The following is a 22,788-nucleotide window of genomic DNA, read 5'->3' as shown; positions in this document are numbered from 1 at the left end:
TCAGCCAAAAGTTTTGGAAGGTCTCCATCAAGAAAACAAAATTATTCATCAAAAAATGAAAACTCTGTGGAAGAAACTTTTGAAGATTTGCTTTTAAAATATAAGCAAATACAGTTGGAACTAGAATGCATCAATAAGGATGAAAAGCTAGCATTGAGTAGCAAAGAAGAGAATGTGCAGGAAGATCCTAAAACATTGAACTTTGAGGACCAAACTAGCACTGATAATGTCAGTATTACAAAGGATTCAAGTAAAGAAGTAGCTCCTGAGGAGAAAACACAAGTCAAAACTTTTCAGGCATTTGAATTAAAACCACTCAGGCAAAAATTGACTTTACCAGGAGATAAGAACCGTTTGAAAAAAGTTAAAGATGGAGCAAAACCACTTTCCCTGAAATCCGACACTACTGATTCTAGTCAAGGTAATGGAATTAAATATTTCAGTTAGTAATGACTCTTCTGCCTCTAAAGTAGTAACTATTTGTTTTGGCGGTGTACTTCGTTGAAATGATTGTAATTATCTGTAAATTCTTTTGTACTTTCTATGTAGACATTCATATCATTGAATAATTACTAATTTTGTTTACTTTTAGTCTTTTTGTTTTTTTTTTGTCTGACATGCTGGCCTCTATAATAGAATGTTATACATAAGTGATAATAGTGGACACCTTTGTTTCCTAATTTAAAGAAAATGGTTTTGACATTTACCATTAAATATGATGTTAATTTTTTTGTAGGTATCCCTTATTGGGTAAAGGAGGGTTTTACTCCTATTCCTGGTTTGAAATTTTCAGCGTGAATGGATGTTGAAGTTTACCAAATCTTTTTTCTTCATTATTGGGATGAGCATCTAATTTATTTTAATTTGTTAGTGTAATGAATTATATAATTTATTTCTAGTATTAAACCATTCTTGTATGCTTGCATTTAATACAGTTTATGATATACCATTTTTAAATCATGGATTTGGCTTGTTTTTTCTTTTCTTCTTTATTATTAAGATATAATTTATATACAGTAAAATTTACCTTTTAACATTATAAACGTATAAGTGTGTAGTTCTTCAGGTTTTGACAAATGTAGACAGTGGGTAACCATCACCAGCCACCATTAAGATGCAGAATTCTTTGATCAACCTCAAACAGTTTCTCCAAGTGTCTTTGTAGTTATCCCCTCCCTCAGCCCTTAGTTCACCTGGTAACTACTGATCTGTCCCTATAGTTTTGCCTTTTCCAGAATGTCACACTAATGGAATCATATAGTATATTGCCTTTGATTATAGCTTCTTTCATTGAGCATAATGTGTTTGAAATTCATTCATGTAATTGTATATGTCAGTAGTTCTTTGTATCCCATCATACTGTAGTTTATCCATTTCCCAATTATGTTTGGGTTTTTCCAACTTTCAGCAATTACAAATGAAGGTTTGCTAGTGTCTTGTTTAGAATTTTTTATGTGTTCAGAGCCCGTAATTTCCCCCCCCTCTTTTTCCTTGGCAGTTTTTAGTGTAAGGTTGTGATACTCAAATTAGTTGGGGCTGTTTTCATCTTTGTTCTCTGTAGTAGTTTAAGATTGGAAACATTCTGAGATACTTGGTAGATCTTGCTGATAAAAGTGTCTGGGCATGGGTGGAGTTTTTTTCTGAGAAAGTTTTAATCTGACTTCGTGTTTTCTATTTCTGTTAAGGCAGTTTATGTAAACTCTATATTTTTTGTAATGTGTCTATTTCCTATAAGTTACAGAAGTTATAAAAATTGTTCTTAAGAATCCTTTACTTTTTTATCTGTAGTATTTATAAGTTGTACCTTTTTTTTTTCCCCTGCTCTCTTCTTTAATTTCCCCTGAAATAAGTACATAGGTTTTTAAACTCAGTTTTCAGCCTGTCTCCTATTAAGATCATTTTAGGCCATAAAGTTTGACTTTAGTTCTGTCTCAGGTTGGGTTATTTAACTTTTTTCATTCATTCTGAATGTTTTCTAATTTTTGTTTTTCATTGACTTGTAGGCTGCTTGGAAGTATGTTTCTTCTAAACATGTAGGTTGTCTAGCAGTATGTTTTATTGATATCTAAGTCAATCATACTGTCAGAAAATAAGATTGCTATGATAACCAATCTTTTGAAATACTTGGAAACTTCCTTTGTCTAGTATGTAATCAGTTTTTTGTAAGAGTTCTATGTATGTTTGAAATGAATTTATAGATTACTTGAGCTTTTTGTGTTGTTCACTTTTTTTATTTTTTGATATGCTTGATCAGTTACTAAGAGGAGTTTGTTAAAATTTGCCAGTATGATGATGGGTTTGTGATTTTTACTTTTTGCTTTAAATACTTTGAAGCTGGGTAATTGAGTCATTATGTAGCGACTTTATCTCTGATGTTTTTGCCTAAAAGACTATTTTGTCTTATATTAATAGCCACATCATCTTTCTCTTTATATAATTTCCCACTCTTTCAGTCTTTCTGTATCCTCATGTCTCAGATATTACTTGTACATAGTGTAGAACTGGTTTTAATTTATAATTCAGTATGACAGTCTTTGTCCTTTAGCTTGAACATATAGTCTACTCACATTTTTTATGATTATTGACATGTGGTTTTTTAATTTCTTCTTTTTTTTTCTTTTTAGGCTCTTATTTTTCTTCACACAATTTTTTTTCATTTGCTAGTTTGGAAGTTGCATACTAAATTTCTGGTCTTATATTCCTACCAGTATTTAAAGTTAATCAAGAACCTTACTCTTTCCCCGAAATACAAAGAATGATGTTTGCTTCCTTTGCCTATATATTTAGCACTTTCTTGGCTCACTCTTTGTATCATGTCTGGAATTATATATGTATAAATATATTCTCTATGTGTGTGTGTTTTAGATAAGATCTCACTGTGTTGCCCAGGCTGGAGTGCAGGAGTGTGATCAATACTCAGTGCAGCCTTGACCTCCTGGGCTCAGGTGATCCTCCCACCTCAGCCTCCTGAGTTGCTGGGACCACAGGCATGTACTACCATGCCCGGCTATGTTTTAAAAATTTCTGTAGAGACGAGGTCTCAGTATGTTGTCTAGGCTGGTCTCAAACTCCTGGGCTCAAGTGATCCTCTTGCCTTAGCCTCCTAAAATGCTGGGATTACAGGTGTGAGCCACCGTGCTCTGTGCTTAAATACATTCTTTAGACTTTTTTTTTTTTTAATGTGTTTTTGCTGGGTGGAAAACGATTTCTGTTTACTCTTTTTGAAAGATATTTTCCCTGGGTTTAGAATTCTAGGTTGTTTAATTATATGCTTTTTGTTTGTTTGTTTGTTTTTGAGACAAAGTCTTGCCCTATCATCCAGGCTGGAGTGCAGTGGCACTATCTTGGCTCACTGCAACCTCCGCCTCCTGGGTTCAAGTGATTCTCATGCCTCAGCTTCCTGAGTAGCTGGGACTATGGTACATGCCATTGCGCCTGGCTAATTTTTGTATTTAGTAGAGATGGGGTTTCGCCATATTGGCCAGTCTGGTCTCAAACTCCTGGCCTGAAGTGATACGCCCGCCTTGGCCTCCCAAAGTGCTGGGATTACAGGCATGAGCCACCACACCCAGCCCCTAATTATATTCTTACTGACAATATTTTCTGGCTTCCATTGTTGATTTTCAAAACTCATCTATCAGTCTTAATGGTTTCCAATTTGAAGATAATCTTTTTTCTTTGGTTGTTTTAAAGATCCTTTTTGTCTTTGATATTCTGTAGTTGAACTGCGTGATGTGCTGATTGTAGATTTCTTTTTATGTATCCAGCTTGGAATTTGTTGTTTCTTGAATCTGGATTGGATCTTGCATTGGTTCTGAAAAAATGATCATTATCACTTAGAATATTATCCCATTCTCTCTCTTTTTTGGAACTCGGTATAGATGTATGTTATGTTAAGTCATCATACTTTATCTTTCATGTCTCTTAATTTCTCTAAGTTTCTGTCACTTTGTAATTAACAAATTCTGGAAAATTTCCTCTGATACATCTTTACTGATTCTCTCTTCAGCTGTATTTGATTTGCCTTAAGCCCACTTACTGAGTTTTAAATTTCAATTACAGTTTTTATTTTACTATTTCATTTTTGTTTTGTTTTCAAATCACTTTGATCATTCTTTCCACTTTTCTTCTTCCTGCTTATATTTTCAGCTTTATCTTTGTTTCTTTAAACAAATTAACCATAGGTCTGTTTTGTTTTATCTCCTTACCTGCTAATTTTCAGTATCTCAGGTCTTTGGGGGTTTGATTTCTGATGTTTGTTTTGTTATTACTCATTTCTGGTACTGTCTTTTCTTGAACATTTAGTGATTTTGTTTTGTTTTGTTTTGTTTTAATATGAGGTAGTCATTTTTCTTTTTGAATTTTAGTGGTGGGAAGTTTTTGAGACCTGGGACAAAGATGCATTCCCCAGAGAGAATTTGCTAAAGACTTCAGCCTTGGAATCAGTTCAGCCCTCACTGGCTGTCCATATGGTGTGAATTTGGTTGCAAACCTAAGTGATGATTATTTTGGGTTGCACATTCTCAGGGAGATGCCTTTCTTTCCCCTCTTCAATTTAGTACTATGATTCTACACAAGCAGTTTTGAAAAGTATAACACAGAGGGATAGAAAAGACACAAATTTCTATCATGGAGTATAATATGAGTTATGTGTGAAAGCCTGGAGTAACACAGGAAGGATTAAATATCTTCACCTGGTTTTAGAAAGGTTTCATAGAGATGTAAATGTTTGATACACATCTGGAAAAATGAATCTTTTCCACTGGGGAAGTCAGAAGGAACCAAATGAGTAGATAGGCACAGAGGGCTTTTTAAGGGCATTGAGATTAATCAAATATGTATGCAGTGTGAGAGATAACGGTATTTTTTTGGTGAGTGGTTGGACAGAAAATTATAAAAGGACAGGTTAGTGTTGGATTGGGAAGGCCTTTAATATTTTGCTAAAGAATTTGAATTTTGCCTTTTAAACGTTGGGTGGGCTGTTAAATATTTTTAAGCAAGAAAATGATGTGATCAGACGTGTGTTTTAGAAAAATAACTGGCATCAGTATGGAAGAGTGATTGGAGGAAAATCAAAGAAGCTAAAATGTCATCTGAATCAGTAAATTATATATATAAGTGTTTCTACATGTATATTTCCCCACCAATCCTCAGCAAGACTCTACTATCAAACTTACGTTATTGGTGAGCCTTTTTTCCATATCTCTTGACAACTCTTCTATACCTTCATAATTTTTTCAGGCCTTTTACTCAACCTTTATTATTGTTAGTATACAAGCTTGCCTCTTAATGGAGGTGATCACACTCAATTCCAGCTTTTCACTTCCTAACCATAAACTTGTTTGTAATCTATATCAATTTTCACTTCAGTTCTTTCACCCTGAGGGTAATGACTGTCTTGTTCATGGCCATTTTGTTTTAACTTGTTCTCCTGGCTCTAACTTCTTCTGCCTTCTCTGGGACCTTGCTTTATTTATTCTGCTTTATCTTGAACCATTGTCTCCTTAGGGTGTTCTTAATATATTTGACTTTTCCATCCAAAAACGGAAATCCTCTTCCACCTCTTCCTACATTCTCTCTTAAATTATGTCAAGTATTCTTCCTCTTTTCAATAAGACTTCTGAGACGTCTAGTCTGTACCAGCTTTTCACTTTACTTCTCATTTCCTTATTAGCCCAATACGGTTTGCTTTTCTACCCCTATCACAATACTGAAACTACTCATGGTAGTTTTCTGTGACCTAATTGCAAATTTTAGTGGATGTTTTTTATTCCATTCTTCCATTCATTCAAAAATTAGTTGAGCACTTTATTCCAGGCTCTTGGAAATAAATTGATGAACAAAATAGTCACTTATGTTTTCATGGGCTTGCATTTTAGAAGGTAAAACAGTAAACATGGTAAGTAAATTAACTTATGAAAGAAAAAGTATAGCAGGGTAAGTAGGAAAGGGATATTGAGGATACAGGTTGCAGCACTAATAGGGTGGTCAGCATGGTGTCTATTTGAAGGTGAGATTTAAAGAAAGACTTTGAAGACAGTAAAGGAATAGCCAAATGGATATCTGGTGGAAGAGGCTTCTATGCAAAAGGAATAACTAGAGCAGTGATTTTCAAAGTGTGGTTCCTGGGGACTGCATTATCTGGGAACTTGATAGAACACAAATTCTCAGTCTCTACCTTAGATTTTTTGAACTGGGAGCTCTGCAAATGGAGCCTAGCAATCTGTATTTAACCAGCCCTTCTGTTGATTCTGCTATGTGGTGAAGTTTGGGCATCGCTGAACTAGAGAAATGACCATAATACAGAAGGATGCCTGACCTGTTTGGGGAAGAACAAAGAGTCCTGTGCTAATACAGAAGAGAGAGTGAGGGGAATGAATAATGGGAGAGAAGGGATTAGAGATGGCAGGAGGGGGCAGATCTTATAGACAGAGCCTTGTAAGAACTTTGTTTTTTTATTCCTAATGAAATGGGGAGCTCTTACAGGGTTTTGAGCAAAGGACTGACATAATCTGTTTTATATTTTTAAGGCATCACTCTGGCTGCATTGCTGAGAATATTCTATTGGGGGTAGACATCTCTACTATATTCAGTGATATTTTTCTTCCCTTGAAATTTTGGGATTTCTGCAATGGATTTTAAAAATAACTTTCTGATTTTCATTTTCTGTCTTTTGTTTTAAATAATTACTTTTCCTGTGTAATTTCTTAATTTGTCATGTCCTCAGTGTCCCATTTTCTAGGGATATTCTCATTATTATGGTTTTAACTACTGCCTATGTGCTGGTGACTTTAGCTCACATTAGACTTTCAGTTGGTAATTTAAATACTGTGTGACAAGAACAGTGTTCATTTTGGAGGTTTTGAGTAAAACTTGAGATAATTTTATTATACAGACCTATGACAGTGGTAGAACAATGTCTGGCTACCCATTTGATCAGTTTAAACCTGTATTTATAATCTTTGTGTAAAGTTATATTTATTGTCTGAAATTTGTATTTATTGAATTTATTGTATTTATTAATTTTTTCTTTTGAGACGGACTCGCTCTGTTGCCCAGGCTGGAGTGCAGTGGTGTGATCTCAGCTCACTGCAAGCTCCACCTCCCGGGTTCACACCATTCTCCTGACTCTCACTCTGTTGCCCAGGCTGGAGTGCAGTGGCGTGATCTTGGCTCACGGCAGGCTCCACCTCCCAGGTTCACACCATTCTCCTGCCTCGGCCTCCCGAGTAGCTGGGACTACAGGTGCCTGCCACCACGCCCGGCTAATTTTTTGTATTTTTAGTAGAGACGGGGTTTCACCATGTTAGCCAGGATGGTCTCGATCTCCTGACCTCGTGATCCGCCCGCCTCAGCCTCCCAAAGTGCTGGGATTACAGGCATGAGCCACCACACCCAGCCTATTGTATTTATTTTTAAGGTAGCAATGTAGTCATAAGGTAACTGCTATGTTAATAGATACTTGCCTCTATGCTACATTAAAGGGAGGTGCTGCCATTTTGTATAGAAAAGTGACATCCTAATCAACCAGTAGATTTCTCATGACCTAATGAAACTCATAAGTTTCTCATGTAGGAGAATAATTTAGTGTTTAATGTTTCCCTGTTTATTTTTGTGTAATAGTTATTACTATTCTGTTGTTTTTAAAAGCATGATCGTTTTTGCTACAATGGGACATACACATTACCACACTGCAAAATTATGCAATAAAAACAATAGGGTATGTGGAGAAAATGGGGTTAGAGGAACAACACTCAAAAACTTTGTCCGTGGCATATAAAAAAAAGATAGAAATAAATGAAAAATGATAGCACAGCTTTGCATGTGAAATGGAGAAAAAAGTGTGAAATATTAAAGTAAACATGTCAGCATTTCATAAAATAGACCTGAAGTACACCTGTGGAAGTGGAATATTTGTTACTTATGAGTTATTATGAAGTAAAACAAGCAGTGTTACCTGAAATCAGGCAGTAAATTGTAATACCAGATGTGGATGGATGTGACTTATAACACACGCAATGAACGTGGGTATTTGATAGATGTTTGAAGTATATGTTTGTGTATTCCTACATGGCTCAGATCACTTGGGTGCAGTTTTCTGCATTCTTAGTGTTTCTCTGAGACAAATCACACATAAGTAAATATAAATTTGTGTTATGCTCAAATTCTTTTCTTTTCTTTTTTTTTTTTTTTTTTTTTGAGACAAGAGTCTTGCTGTGTTGCCCGGGATGGAGTACAGTGGTACTATCTTAGCTCACTGCAACCTCCACCTCCCGGGTCCAAGTGAGTCTCCTGCCTCAGCCTTTCGAGTAGCTGGGACTATGGGCATGCACCACCATGCCTGGCTAATTTTTTGTATTTTCAGTAGAGACGGAGTTTTGCCATGTTGCCCAGGCTGGTCTTGAACTCCTGACCTCAGGTGATCCACCCGCCTTGGCCTCCCAAAGCACTGGGATTACAGGCATAAGCCACTGTGCCTGGCTGCTCAAATTATTTTCTAATGTATCAGTCATGTTGCAACAAATTCACATTTATAGACTAAGCCTTTCAACAGAACTCATTTGTCTTGAAATTTGGTCATTGCCTTCTGTTTACATTGATTGAGGTGCTAGATTAGTCATTTCTTTATTTATTGAATAAGTCGGATATTCTTTGGTTCTTTATTTATTGAATAAGTTGGATATTCTTTGGTTCACTTGAGCAGTCAAATTAGGATGTTTGGAACATTGACAGGTGTGGTGTTACGGTAAAAACACTAGGCTTAAAATTAAGATGTAGTTTAAATCCTAGCTTTACAATTTCAGTTTTGTCATCTTAAGGAAAGATTTCTGATTTTTTAACATAATCTGTTTTAGCTACAAAAGTATCTCAACAGGATTGTAGATATTCTGTAACTTTATTATGTGATGTTTAAAGCTGTTGTAGATTAGGTAATATATAAATGTAAGATTTTGTACATTGTTTCATCAGTCATTTGGGCCCAAGGCTAGATATTTGGAAAAAATGTATAGATGGACTTAATGTTATTGATACTTAAGCTGCCTCTACTGATGCTTTTCTAAGTAAATAAAAGACCAGTTCTCTAATGCACAAATCCAATACAGTCTGTAAACATTGCATTCATTCCAATTTAGGGGACTGGATTAATTTAGTCATCATTATATTCTATCAGTGTGGATAATCCACTTGATAATTAAGTGTTGCTGCTTGTTTCTATGCTTTATAAATTCTGTTCCCATTTGAAATGACTATTTCTAGTTCAGAAGTCATTTTATTAAAAGTGTGGTTTTATTTTAATATTTTGAATCATTTTGCCTTATAACTTTCAGGAATGAGGCTGATAAGAGTTTGTTCAGATTTTCATTCTCTTTAATGATATTTCCTTTTGGTTGAGAGATTGAGAAAAATGAGACCCTTTAATGATATCTTTTAAAATAATTACCAGATATTATATAGGATTATTTTATTTTAGATTGTGGCTATTGGATTATTCAAAAGATATTATTTTATTTTAAAGGATTACAAGATAAAGAACAAAATTTAACAAGAAGAATTAGTACCTCAGATATTCTGTCTGAAAAGGTAAGATACTGCTTTGTGAGACTGTATCATCTCTGTAAGACCCATTTTTGCATTGCTTTATTTTGTTCTTTTGTAAGGGAAATTCTGTCTTTCACTCATTTTCTTTCATCATTCCTATAACTCCATTTGGACATAAGCCTTAAAGAAATTCTGGATCGGCATCTTGTAGTCTCTTTTCCCTGGGTTCTGCAAGTTATGTTTATTTAAAGTGTTATATATATTCATACGGGATCTTTTTTTAATCATTTGTTTTTTGAAACCTTTAATTTTGATCCAGATATTTTCTCCATTTTTTGTGGTTTATCCTGTGTGGGTAAGCTTTTGGAGTAAGGTAGACTCACCTGGTATTAAATTCTACCTCCACTTCTTGTTAACTGAATGACTTTGTATAAACTATTTAGCCTTTGCTTGCTTCTATATTCTTTTCTACAAACTGAACTTAATGTCTTCTGTTATCTGGGTTGTTGTGAGGCTTCAGTAGAATGAAATACAGAAGCCTCAAGCACTGTGTTTGACGTATGACAGGGACTCAGTAACCCAAGCCTTTTCAATTTGTTGAATTAGAGATCTGAAATATCTCTAGTTTTTTTATTTTGAGATTTCAGTTTGTTTTTTTGCATAAATTGAAATTATTTAAATAGTCTAGGAGCTTTAGGAGAAAGATGGCCCTGAATTTAGAAATGATAATATAACGTACACATACACATTTTTTAATACCCTCACAATAACCCTATGAATCAAGTTGACATTATATACATTTCGTAGATGAAGTAAGAGTCATTTGAGTAGATTACGTGACTTGCCTAAAGTTACATAGGAATTGAGTGTCAGAGCAAGTAATTTAATGAGCTTGTCTGACTAATGGGAACTAACGACCTTAGTTCTGTGCTCTTGCTGTTCAAGTAGCTACCTCACGTAGCATATAGGTGGGTGACAGAATCAGTGGTTTCTTTCATTCCAAAGAGAGTGGTTGCAAAAAGTAATCAAAAGTCTCACTGGGCGTGGTGGCTTATGCCTGTAATCCCAGCACTCTGGAAGGCTGAGGTGGATTCATCACTTTAGCTCAGGAGTTTGAGACCAGCCTGGGCAACATAGAGAGATCCCAACTTGAAAAAAATTAAATAATTTAAAACAGAAGAAAACAAAAAGACTTTGTCTCAATGAAACAGTGAGGATAGCTTTATTTTAGTTAAACTCTCTACATGAGTACTGTTTAATAGAATTTTCTACAATAATGGAAATGTTTTATAGCTGAATTCTCCAATATGGTAGCTGTTAACTACATGTGGCTATGAAGAACTTGAAAAGTGATTAGTGTGGCTTAGGTACAGATTTTTAAATTCAGTTTTGGTTGATTTAAATTCACATAGCCACATGTGGCTCATTGCTACCATATTGAACAGCACAGCTCTGGAATTTCAGTACCAGGCAATAGAATTTGATACATTTAAGTGACGTACAATTTAAAAAAGAACCATAATAATTTTAAAATTATTGCTTACATGTACTTACCAACAGTGGAAAGGGTGACTGTCCTGGTTTGGTTAAACTGAAGTACTGAAGTGTATGACAGTAGTTTAGGGCTTATAGTAGTTCATATTCAGGTGAAATCGTTAGTTAGTATCCACTATTTTCTTTATGTTTAACAATAGAAAGAATTTGATTGGATTTTAGGAGAAAATATAATTACAATGTACCTATAAGAAAAAGTTATTAGATAAGTGGGCCTTAATCTTTTGGAATCTTTTTTGACTCTTCCTTTCCCTTCCATGCAAATACATAAAGAAAAAACAGTTTGTGTTTAACTTCAGGGGTGGGGAAGCCAAAGCTATCCTCCCACCCCTTATTAAAATCCATGGACTCTCATTAAAAACGTCTAGGGAGCCTGACATTTTTCAGTTCTATTTTTGCTATAATGGACAGAATAGATTAATTTTTTAAACTATTTCGAAAGTGAAATGCAAAAGTTAAGTTACTTCAATTGGAAAAAAGTTCTCAGACATCTGCTTTTAACATTATTGTCCTGTTTTAGCTTTCCTGAAGGAAAGTCTTGGGTGTTCAAAATATATAAAATATTCAGATAAATATCTGTAGTCTTAGAACACATAACAGTCAGCTGTAAGCAAATCTCTATATATTTTTCCCTTCAATAGTAATTTAAAGAATTTAAAAATGTACACATAAAAGAAAATTTGTAATTTTGAATCTTGATATTCAGTGTGTCTGTTGTTCTCTATTACTGGTGAGGCCAGCAAATCACGTGATCAGGAACCACTTCCTTCTTCTTTCCTTACCTCTCCTGGGTCTTGATTTCTTCATTGCATTTGCTGCCATCAGACTTTTACTCTTTCCAGTTTGGGAAGCCCTTTTAAATGTTAGCTGCTAACTCTTTTCTTTTTTGCATTATCCTGTTCTATCAGTTGTACCGCCTCACCAGCCCTACATTACATATATACACATACCTTCTGCAGACTCATCTTCTATTCGTATTTTAGGAATTACATTAGAGTCTCGGGCTGTGGGAAGTAAATTAGTTTACTTATTTTATCTGTATTTGCCTTGTCATATTTGCCTTCAAACTTTAAATTTTTATCTTGTAAAGGATTTGACTTGATGAAATGTACAAGCTAAATAACAGAATTAAAAATTTTTAGCTCTTTCTTTTTGCTTTAAAGAAACTTGGTGAAGATGAAGAGGAACTATCTGAATTACAGCTTCGCCTTTTGGCTCTTCAGTCAGCCAGTAAAAAATGGCAACAAAAAGAACAGCAGGTGATGAAAGAAAGCAAAGAAAAGTTGACTAAGACGAAAACTGTACAGCAAAAAGTTAAAACAAGTACAAAAACACATTCGGCCAAAAAAGTTAGCACTACAGGTGATCATTTTTATTAAATTCTTGTGTTTTTGTTTTGTTTTCTTTTTTGTTTTTTGAGACGGAGTTTTGCTCTTGTCGCCCAGGCTGGAGTACAGTGGTATGATCTCTGCTCACTGCAACCTCCACTTCCCAGGTTCAGGCGATTCTCCTGCCTCAGCCTCCCAAGTAGCTGGGATTACAGGCGCACACCACCACGCCCAGCTAATTTTTTGTATTTTTAGTAGAGACGGGGTTTCACCATGTTGGGCAAGCTGGTCTCAAACTCCTGACGTCAGGTGATCCACTCGCCTCAGCCTCCCACAGTGCTGGGATTACAGGCATGAGCCACTGCCTGTTAAATTATTTTAGTTGAATTCATGTAGAAGTATAGTTTTGAGATTTTAATTCAGAGTTTTGAGTTTGGGGAATTAGAGGGCCCTAAAATGGAAGACAATCTTATGTAAACAACTTAAGAGGAGCATCATCATTGATTAATCGATAATGAAGATATTTTTTAAGACTCTTATTTTTCTTCTATCTCCTAACAGATGCTAATGTTTATGTATTTTTTTATTTAAAGCTAAACAAGCATTGAGGAAGCAGCAAACAAAGGCATGGAAGAAACTACAACAACAAAAAGAACAGGAAAGACAGAAAGAAGAGGATCAGCGGAAACAAGCTGAAGAAGAAGAGAGAAGGAAAAGAGAGGAAGAAATCAGAAAAATTCGAGATCTCTCAAATCAGGAAGAACAGTACAATCGATTCATGAAATTGGTTGGTGGCAAGAGGAGATCGAGAAGTAAAGTAAGAAATGCAAAAATATAAAATCAAAACGTTACTCTGTTTCCTTAAAGTCATATTTCATAGATTCTGTCAAAGTTTATTTTATAAATAACTCTTGGAAAAAAGGAAGGTAGGTTATAATTGGGAAAGCATCTTTTATAGTTGTAGGTATTGGAAGAAGAAATGAAGGCTAAGATTATTATTAGCAGAGACTGCTTTCTGTTTAGAAGAAAGTAGGATTACTAAATTGTGGTGAAAACTTATTCTGAAAATGGCTGTTTCTTAAGTACAGGGGTAGAATTTCATTAGTTTTTCATTGTTTAGTAATGTAGATTGAGAAGTGTGTCATGACTAGTATGGACTATTTTAATAAATGTTAAATCATGATATAGTAATAACCTTAGTGCATGTGGCTATTTTGTATTTAGTGGTCAAACATTTGTTGAACATTTACTATGTATATGAATATACTTGTCGTCTTCTCTTTTTCTCTTTCCCTCCCTTCTTTTACCCTCTCCACCCGAAAAGAAGAAAAAAGCCCAAAAAGAGTATACTTGAGAATGTATTAATGAAGAGTAGAGGGATATTAAAGAGTAAATTCGTTAATTGGAGTTAGGTTTGCTTAAGCAAGGAATATTGTAAATATTTATACTTTGAAATTTTTTTTTTTTTTTTTTTTTTGAGATGGAGTCTTACTCTTGTTGCCCAGGCTGGAGTGCAATGGCATGTTTCGGCTCACTGCAACCTCCGCCTCCCAGGTTCAAGCAATTCTCCTGCCCCAGCCTTCCAAGTAGCTGGGATTACAGGCGCCCGCCACCATGCCTGGCCAATTTTTTTTGTATTTTTAGTAGAGACGGTGTTTCACCATGTTGGCCAGGCTGGTCTTGAACTCCCGACCACATGAGCCACCGCGCCAGGCCAGTAGAATCTTTTCCTAGAGATAAATATGGTATTATTTGCACATTATTCTTTACCTCCTTCTCGAGAGGTTTTGTGAGTTTTTAGTTTATTATAAACTGTCTCTGAGTGAAACATAGTAAGAAGTAGACAAGAAGACAACATACAATAGATAAACACATTTACCCAGAATTTATAGCTTTCAGGTATCATTAATTTATTCATAATTAAAATGTTTTTGAATTTTTGGGGAAATAGTCTCTATGCAGTCGTGATGACATAAAACTTGCTTGTATTCCTCTAGTTTCTTAATCATACAGAAGTCATAAGTGTACAAGAGTTTGGTGTCATTTTATACAGGAAGAGCTAATTATTTAGTAGCTCAGCTAACAATGGGGGATTTCGTCTGTATAGCTAGTATTTTGGAAATTCCATTTTCTATCTGATTATACAGTTATAAAATGTCAACCAGTGTAGCTATCATTTAAATTGAATTTCCCAAAGATGTGATAGGCAGATCTAACTGTATCACCATGATTTTTGATACTCTTCCCTAGAATATAACTATCAGTTCTTTTGTGATTTGTAACCCAAGACAGAAAATGCTTTGAAACTAAAAAAAGTGTTGTATACTTAGTCTTCAGATCCTGACCTGAGGCGATCGTTAGATAAGCAACCTACTGATAGTGGAGGAGGCATTTATCAGTATGATAACTATGAAGAAGTTGCTATGGATACAGATAGTGAAACCAGTTCTCCAGGTATGAGCCAAAACTTGAAACCTTTGTGTATTTACATGTATTAAATAGAGAATAGTCATTATGGTACTCAAAACCTTGAAAGAAATGTGTAATGAAAGTGAGATTTGCTGATGAACTGTATGACGATAGACATTATTTGTTGTTGTAAATACTTAGCAAACCTCAAATAAGTAATATTAACCTTTATTTCTGAGTGTTTCTAGATAGCCTTTAAATTAAAAAATAAATAAATAAGGCATTGTTTAAACTCTGTTAACTGTTTGCTCCAGAAAGTGAAGACTGGGCTGGGTGCAGTGGCTCACGCCTGTAATCCCAGTACTTTGGGATGCTGAGGCAGGCAGATTACTTGAGGCCAGGAGTTGGAGACTAGCCTGGCTGACATGGCGAAACCCTGTCTCTACTAAAAATACAAAAATTTGCTGGGTGTGGTGGCATGTGCCTTTAATCCCGCTTCTTGGGAGGCTAAGGCATGAGAATTGCTTGAACCTGGAAGGTGGAGGTTGCAGTGAGCTGACATTGTACCACTGCACTCCCGCCTGAATGACAGAGCAAGATTCTGTCTCAAAAAATAAAAAGTGAAAAATGGGAAAGATGAGAACACTACTCTTTAAAAAAACAAACTCTTGATCTTTATATCCAAGATTCTTTCTGCTTTAGTCAAAGAACAAAATTCCTTTTTTGCTATTTGGCTTCCTGTCTCATTCCAGTATGATAATTTGTAGAAATTTTGAGACAGAAAGTGATACTAGTGGCATCTCAGGAAACGCTGGTTAGAACTGGTCAGGGCTGTAACTTTCCTTTAGGTTGCATAGTCTAGAATCTGACTTATCTTTGAGGGCCAGAGACTTGATTTTGTTGATGTTCAGGGGTGATTGGCTGTGAGAGACCTACCTGTTCCTTCACAAATAATTTAAAACACATAAGACTGAGGCAGATAACAGAACACAGTTGGCATTCCAGGAACTGGAGAATTTGAAAGAACACATGATCAGTGTATTTCTCCCTGTAGTCACATGGTGAGACCAAATCAAAACTGGAATCCTACTTCGGTGTATCTAGACTAGAGACAAAACAAAATATGTATTATTTGGCTAGTGTTTACTAAAATGCTCATTTTTCAGGTTGTTATTTTAAGCTGGTGTTTGATAGTCTTACATTATATTATGTTTTGATAACATAATTTAACTTGCTTTGGTCAATCTTTAATTTTCTTATTTTCAGATTCTTGGAGATGATTCATTATAATTCCGAAGTATTGACAATATTATTAATACTTTATTTCTATAAAATAACTTTATGATCTATGCTTTTTAAATGATTTTGTGAAGCATATAGAGAACATACTCTCTACGCAGCTTTGTCAAATTTTAATTTTTTGCCACGTTAACTGCAGATATTTATATATATGTATTTTTTTCCATTCAAGATCAATTTTTTTCTCAAATTTTGCCGACACAGACATATTATATTTGAAGAAATGTGCATTAAAAACATCTTTTAATTCACTTTATCTTGTATTAAAAAAGAATGTTTTCCATGTAGAGTTTTTCCCTTGGCGGGGGAAAAAAAACCAAGAGAATTCAAATACAGTAAAAAACTAGTTTAGGATCTGAGGTTTCAGGCAGTTCAAAAATTGCCAGAAGGTTATTTTTTTTTTTTCACTACGATACCACAATGGCAGAACAACTTAAAAATCAGAATACTAAAATGATGGGGTGGTCCCGGCAGCTGCCCCTGGCCAGCTGGAGCACACAGTGCCACCAAGGTAGAGAGGCTAGGGCCAGAGGCAGTGGGCATCCCAATGCCAGCCTGCCCATTCCCTGTAATGAAAGCAGAGCAGGAACTGCAGCTGCATGGCCTTGGAGGTGGGTGGACTTGTGGAAAGCCAAGCTCTGAGGCTGCAAATACCTTGAGCACCACTGGTGGTCCCAGAGCAGGTGGAGCCTATATCTACACCTCTGTTCCAAACAGCCCCCTGGCACAGGGCAAGGCCCACATCCTGGCCTCTGCATCTTGATCTGGGCTGGGGCCAGTCCACCTGGTCTTTCTGGCCAGTGCTCACACTGTAAGCCAATCACAAGTTATGTCAACTTCTTTCCTGTGTTAAAAAACAAGAATGGCTGGGCACGGTGACTCACATCTGTAATCCCAGAACTTTTGGGAGGCCGAGGCGGGAGGATCACCTGAGGTCAACAGTTCGAAACCAGCCTGGCCAACATGGTGAAACCTCGCCTCTACTAAAAATACAAAAATTAGCTGGTAGTGGTGGCTCACCCCTGTAGTCCCAGCTACTCAGGAGCCTGAGGCAGGAGAATCACTTGAACCTGGGAGGTGGAGGTTGTAGTGAGCTGAGATCGTGCCACTGCACTCTAGCCTGGGCACTGAGCGACACTCTGTCTCAAAAATAAATACATAAATAACAAGAAAGCTTGACACAGAATCAAGAGCACAATAAAACTGCACTCTAGCCTGGGCACTGAGTGAGACTCTGTCTCAAAAATAAATAACAAGAAAGCTTGACACAGAATGAAGAGCATAGTAAAAGGGGCTACTGTTAATACTATTTACTGAATCAAACACCAGCAAACACTTTCCTAGTTCTTTGTCTTCCTGGATGATCCTGACATGGTGGGTAGCATGAACCAGCACATAATGGACTTTGTCTTTCCTACCACTAGTTTCTAAAATTCATGAATGAAGGCTACTCTTGCTGAGGGCACCCTCTACCTTCCCACTGTCCTTTCAGAACCCCTAGTGGCCGGCCCAACACAAAGGTCAGAAAGTCCTCAGAAGCCTCTCCTGGCGCCTGGCAGTGAGTCAGGGCTGGTTAAATCTGGATGAGGACAGTGGAGCCTGGAGGGCTTTCCTCGGAGATCACTGCACTCACTAGGTCCACCCTGTCTCCCAGATATTAGAAAGGGAAAACATGCCAAGTCCATAAAACAATAGCACCATCAAGTGTCTGACTATTAAACATTCAAATGTTCATGGGGCAGAACACTGAGCATAGACATAGCCTCTCTTCTCTCTGCCACCTAATAACACAAATGTGACACAGCAGCCACATCTGCAGCGCTGTGTAAAATGTTCCAAAGATTAGTGTATATTCAGATTATCTCATTTGGGAATCAAGTCAACCACATATAAGGCATGTGGATAATAATGTATTGACTTGTGAGACAACTGGGATAAAGAAGAAATGTTAGATTTTCTCTGATTATATAGTTAGTGGGTAGGGTAGTAAGAGTAGTCTTTGAAACTGCTGTATTTCAGTGAGCCTAACAAGTCATTGAAGATAAAATACACAATTATTTTTATCTGCTACCAAGGAAGAAAAATGCTGAGATGCATCAATTGTAATTATTTCAAAATTAAAATGTGAAAAAATGTGCACCTTATTGACTAAATACACTTAAGTAATTCTTCTCATTCCTAGTTTTATTTGCTTTCAGCACAGCTTATATGGTCCATGTCCTCAACTTTCTTTTGCTCCACAAGAAGGGAATAATGAAGTCACCACATCATTGTTTTCCTTTGGCTAGGGCACTTTGGCAGAATTCAAGGGAATTTTTTGTTTCATTATTTCTTAAAAAGTATGCTTGTGTTTTTTGTTTGTTTGTTTGTTTTTTTAAAGTATGTTTCTATCTTTTCCTGCTCTATTCTCTGCTCTCATCATTAGGTTAAAAGTGGAACAAAGTGAGAGTTTTGAGGGACTAATTATTAGTTTAAAGTGAATGGCTGACTTTATGATGATATGACAATTTTAAATGGCTGGAGATGGACTCATGAGGGGGTTAAAGATTTTATCAGAGGTTGATAAAATCTAATTTGCACTCCACCTAGATGTATTTCTTCAAACATAACATAAACAATATATTCCTAATGAAGTATTTCTGTTATTAAACTCTTAACAAAAAATTTTTTTACAGCTCCTTCACCAGTGCAACCGCCATTTTTCTCTGAATGTTCATTGGGGTATTTTTCTCCAGCACCATCTCTTTCTTTGCCTCCACCACCTCAGGTTTCTGTAAGTCAGAATTGATTTCTAAGGAAATTATTTTGTCTTATCTTTTCTAATTTGTTTTTAAAAACGAATGGTTAAGTTTGAAGAGGGCTTAAAAATCAGAATTGCTTACCAGAATTAATAGCAATGAAATACATAGAATAAACAGTTGATTATACCAGCAAGCTATCCATTTGGTAGATTTTTTTCATAGCTAATTTTTAATTTCATGTTGACTTTTCGGTACCTATCATGTTTCCTTCTTCTCTTTACTCTCAGATAGTAGCTACTCAGAAAATTTATTCAAAAACATAAGTTATCTACTGTTTTGGACTGTCTCTTTTTTAGGGAATTGGAATTTACGTGCATTAGGATGCTTCTAAAAATTAATACTCTCCTTTCTCCTCTTTTCATAAAAATGGTTATTTTTAACTTGAAAATCCAGCAAAAGAAAAGCATTTTCTATGAAGTTAATTTCTTTTCCTCCTGTCTCCAGTCCTCCCACTAAAAATAAAACAAAAAAACAAAAACAATAAAAGGAAAAGGAAAAAAAGGAAGTAGAGGAATCACACATTAAAAGTTTTGACATTGTTTTTAGATTGAGAGGGCCTAGAGATCAAATTGAGTATCTCTCAGTAGGTGTAAGAGGGAACCTTTCCATATCAGGAAAGACATCTAGTGTCTTTCTAGAACATGTATGGTGAGGGGAATATTAGAGCTGATAGTGAGAGAGAAAACAGCACTTTCTTTGTTGTAATGTTTTTCTTTTTGGGAATGAATAAATGAACTAAATGCCAAGAGAAATACTGGAAGATCTTTGATGCAAATACATACCCAAATTTAGGTATTTGTGTAAAATTAGTTTCCTTTACAGATATTCTCTAAGAAGCCCTTTTAAGAGAGTAGTAGTGATTCTTCTTGATACTTAATTAATGATTAAAGTACTCTGGACTATTATTCACAGAATCCCTTGGTTTCTAATTTTTATTTTTTACTGAAATATTATGTCTTGGGTTTCAGTATCTACTTGCTTTCAGGTAGTCATCTAGAAGAAAGGACCCTGTACAGTTTGATATCTATATCTTCTAGAATGCTAAATGGATATAAGAATGGGAACAGAGAAGTTTCTGTAATTTTCCTTGAAGTTAATCAATGTTTCAAATATTGTTGATTTTTTAAAAAATTGTAAAAATAACACTTTTTCGTGGTTGGCTATTGATTTCTGGGTTTGTTTTGAGGTTAACATATACTTAGCTTACTATATTTACAGATAAAATAATAGTATAAAGTTTATTTTTTTCTAGTTTAATATTGCTGCAGAGATAAGGATTTGAGTTGATAAAATTTGCATTGTAATTCTTTTTTAAAAAATAGTCTCTGCCACCTTTGAGCCAGCCTTATGTGGAAGGCTTGTGTGTTTCTCTTGAACCTCTACCTCCTCTACCACCATTACCACCTCTCCCACCTGAAGATCCAGAACAGCCTCCAAAACCACCTTTTGCAGATGAGGAAGAGGAGGAAGAAATGCTGCTTCGAGAAGAACTACTTAAATCTCTAGCAAATAAAAGAGCTTTTAAGCCAGAGGTAATTTAGGTACCTGAACCTCTAGGTGGTGCTCTTGAGCTTAGCTTTACGGTAGTCCTACTTTTTTCTGGTTACTTGGGCTTCATTGGGCTTTTCAGCAAAGTGGGGATAATTCTAACATGCTCAAGATTTTTAAAGGTGGCAGAAATTTATTTTTATTTAGGAATGTTTCATATCTTTCTCTTCCTTATATAGGAAACATCCAGCAATAGTGACCCACCTTCACCTCCAGTTCTGAACAATTCACATCCTGTGCCAAGAAGCAATCTATCAATAGTCAGTATTAACACAGTGTCGCAGCCTAGGATACAGAATCCAAAGTTTCACAGAGGACCCCGTCTTCCACGAACTGTGATCTCGGTAAAAACAAAAATCTAATGCTACTTTTATTCAAACAGTTGTGAGAAATTTCTATGAAGTTTAGCTGTCCTGTTTTCTACCCCTTGCTTTATTTATATACACACATATATTCATGTATAAATACAAATTTTTAAAATTTATTTTTAATTTATTAATGATAAAATGAGAGCAACAGCTTCACTTGAAAACTGGTAGAGTTTGGTGATAGTGTGTTGGGGGAGGTATTGTTTTCATCAGAGTGGTGTACTTTCCTCTGTCGTTTCTTCAGCTTTTTTTCTATAGAAATTGGCTCATTCGGATTTTCTATCTTTTTGGAGTCAAAATTTTAACAAATTGCATGTTTTTTATTTCTCCCATCTCTTTGTATACTTTGTGTATGTTTTCCAACCAATGACTACACTATGATGGAAGAAATTATTTATCATGTTTATTAAGGAGGTTGAAATGATAGTTTGTTTCTACCTTGTTTTCTAATGGCTTCAAAATAAAATAAATAGAACAAAGACAAGTTGAAATCTTACCTCTGTTAGGTAAGCCAGTTTTGGCAATTTACCTTCTATATGTAACCACAAAGTACAGAATTTTGATAATTATTATGTAAAATTAACAAAATTTTTCTTTGGTTTTAAAAGAGTTAATTTAAATTGCATTATGGTTCTTTATAATAGAAAGTTAGCAAAAATAAAATTTTAATGAGAGTAATTATAGTATAGAAAGACTTAAAGAATATACAGCATTTTATGTCTCAGTCATATAACCAGTATTGGTCGACACAGTGGATTATGTAATACAACCCTAGAAGAAGCCATAGACGATCTACCTGGAGCCCATTATTTTTGTGGATTGAAATTGAACGAGGTTAAATGACATCCTTTTGTTATCACGAATAATAAATATATTGTCTTTGCAGCTTCCAAAGCATAAATCAGTGGTTGTAACACTAAATGATTCAGATGATAGTGAATCTGATGGAGAGGCTTCCAAGTCAACAAATAGTGTTTTTGGTGGATTAGAGTCCATGATTAAAGAAGCAAGACGAACTGCTGAGGTAAGTGCAATAATTAAAGGTGGAAAGAAAGATGACCTTTTGACAATCAGTAAAGTTTATTTTTTCCTGAAAATTAAACCATAAAGTTATAGATTTTTAATAACATTGATTTGTGGAAATATTTTAAGTATTTGTGGTATTAGGACTTTATATAATGAAGCATGTATCAATGTAGATTGATTTTACTATTAAAAGTTTCCATTATTTGTGTTTCCTATTAAGTATTTCCTTTTTCAAAATAGTAAAATTGGTTGGATAATTGCTCTGTGTGGTAAGGAGACTGTTGTTGTTTTAGAGTTGTGTTGTGTTACCGGAAAACAGTTTTTATTAAAATATATTCTCTAAGTACAACTTTTATCATTTTTTCCCTATTTCAGTAGTTGTTTAGCTATGATTTAATTCAATGATTTTCAGACTGTAGATCTTCACTACTTGGTGGCGTATACAATTTAGTAGTTATCAACCAACATTGTTTTAGAAAAAAGAATAGAAAATGATGAAGACATTCAGGTATTTCTAAATAAATTCAGTGTACACTGGATTGCAATGTAAAATACAAATCTTAGTATGGAATTTTGGAAAGCTGATGATCTAGTTGACTTCAAATGTTTTTTTTTTTTAGCAAGCTTCAAAACCGAAAGTACCTCCAAAATCTGAAAAAGAAAATGATCCTTTGCGAACACCGGAGGCTTTGCCTGAAGAAAAGAAGATTGAATATAGATTGTTAAAGGAAGAGATTGCCAAGTAAGTGTAATTTTATGTAATTAACATTAAAAGTATGTGATGTTTTCAAAACTTCTCTTATAGAGTTTATTGGCACTGGGAAATGAGTGATGATGCTTTTGTCTAAGATACAGAGTTAATGTTTTATAACTCACACAGAAGAGGGTGCTGGATGGTCATACATACACTTGAAT

General features: G+C 35.2%; 1 protein-coding gene and 1 non-coding gene across 2 annotated transcripts in view; one reads left to right on the top strand and one right to left on the bottom strand.

Moving 5' to 3' along the window:
• Positions 1 to 22,788, top strand: part of ZFC3H1 (zinc finger C3H1-type containing) — a 54,787-nt gene that overhangs the window by 7,088 nt on the left and 24,911 nt on the right. Inside the window, exons 2-11 of the mRNA XM_054445430.1 lie at positions 5 to 421; positions 9,518 to 9,582; positions 12,258 to 12,456; positions 13,016 to 13,239; positions 14,753 to 14,876; positions 18,806 to 18,903; positions 20,254 to 20,463; positions 20,659 to 20,823; positions 21,734 to 21,871; positions 22,494 to 22,615. Coding sequence (XP_054301405.1) covers positions 5 to 421; positions 9,518 to 9,582; positions 12,258 to 12,456; positions 13,016 to 13,239; positions 14,753 to 14,876; positions 18,806 to 18,903; positions 20,254 to 20,463; positions 20,659 to 20,823; positions 21,734 to 21,871; positions 22,494 to 22,615 — 1,762 coding nt within the window. The remainder of the gene's footprint in view (positions 1 to 4; positions 422 to 9,517; positions 9,583 to 12,257; positions 12,457 to 13,015; positions 13,240 to 14,752; positions 14,877 to 18,805; positions 18,904 to 20,253; positions 20,464 to 20,658; positions 20,824 to 21,733; positions 21,872 to 22,493; positions 22,616 to 22,788) is intronic.
• Positions 17,834 to 17,960, bottom strand: LOC129011074 (small nucleolar RNA SNORA17). The gene has a single exon (XR_008493202.1). It is a non-coding gene; the product is annotated as a small nucleolar RNA SNORA17 (small nucleolar RNA).

The sequence above is a fragment of the Pongo pygmaeus genome, chromosome 10 (genome assembly GCF_028885625.2).
Source record: "Pongo pygmaeus isolate AG05252 chromosome 10, NHGRI_mPonPyg2-v2.0_pri, whole genome shotgun sequence".
In the NCBI taxonomy this organism is placed as follows: domain Eukaryota; kingdom Metazoa; phylum Chordata; class Mammalia; order Primates; family Hominidae; genus Pongo; species Pongo pygmaeus.
Note: the sequence above shows the minus strand (reverse complement) of the source record. Positions and strands in the feature narration are given on the sequence as shown.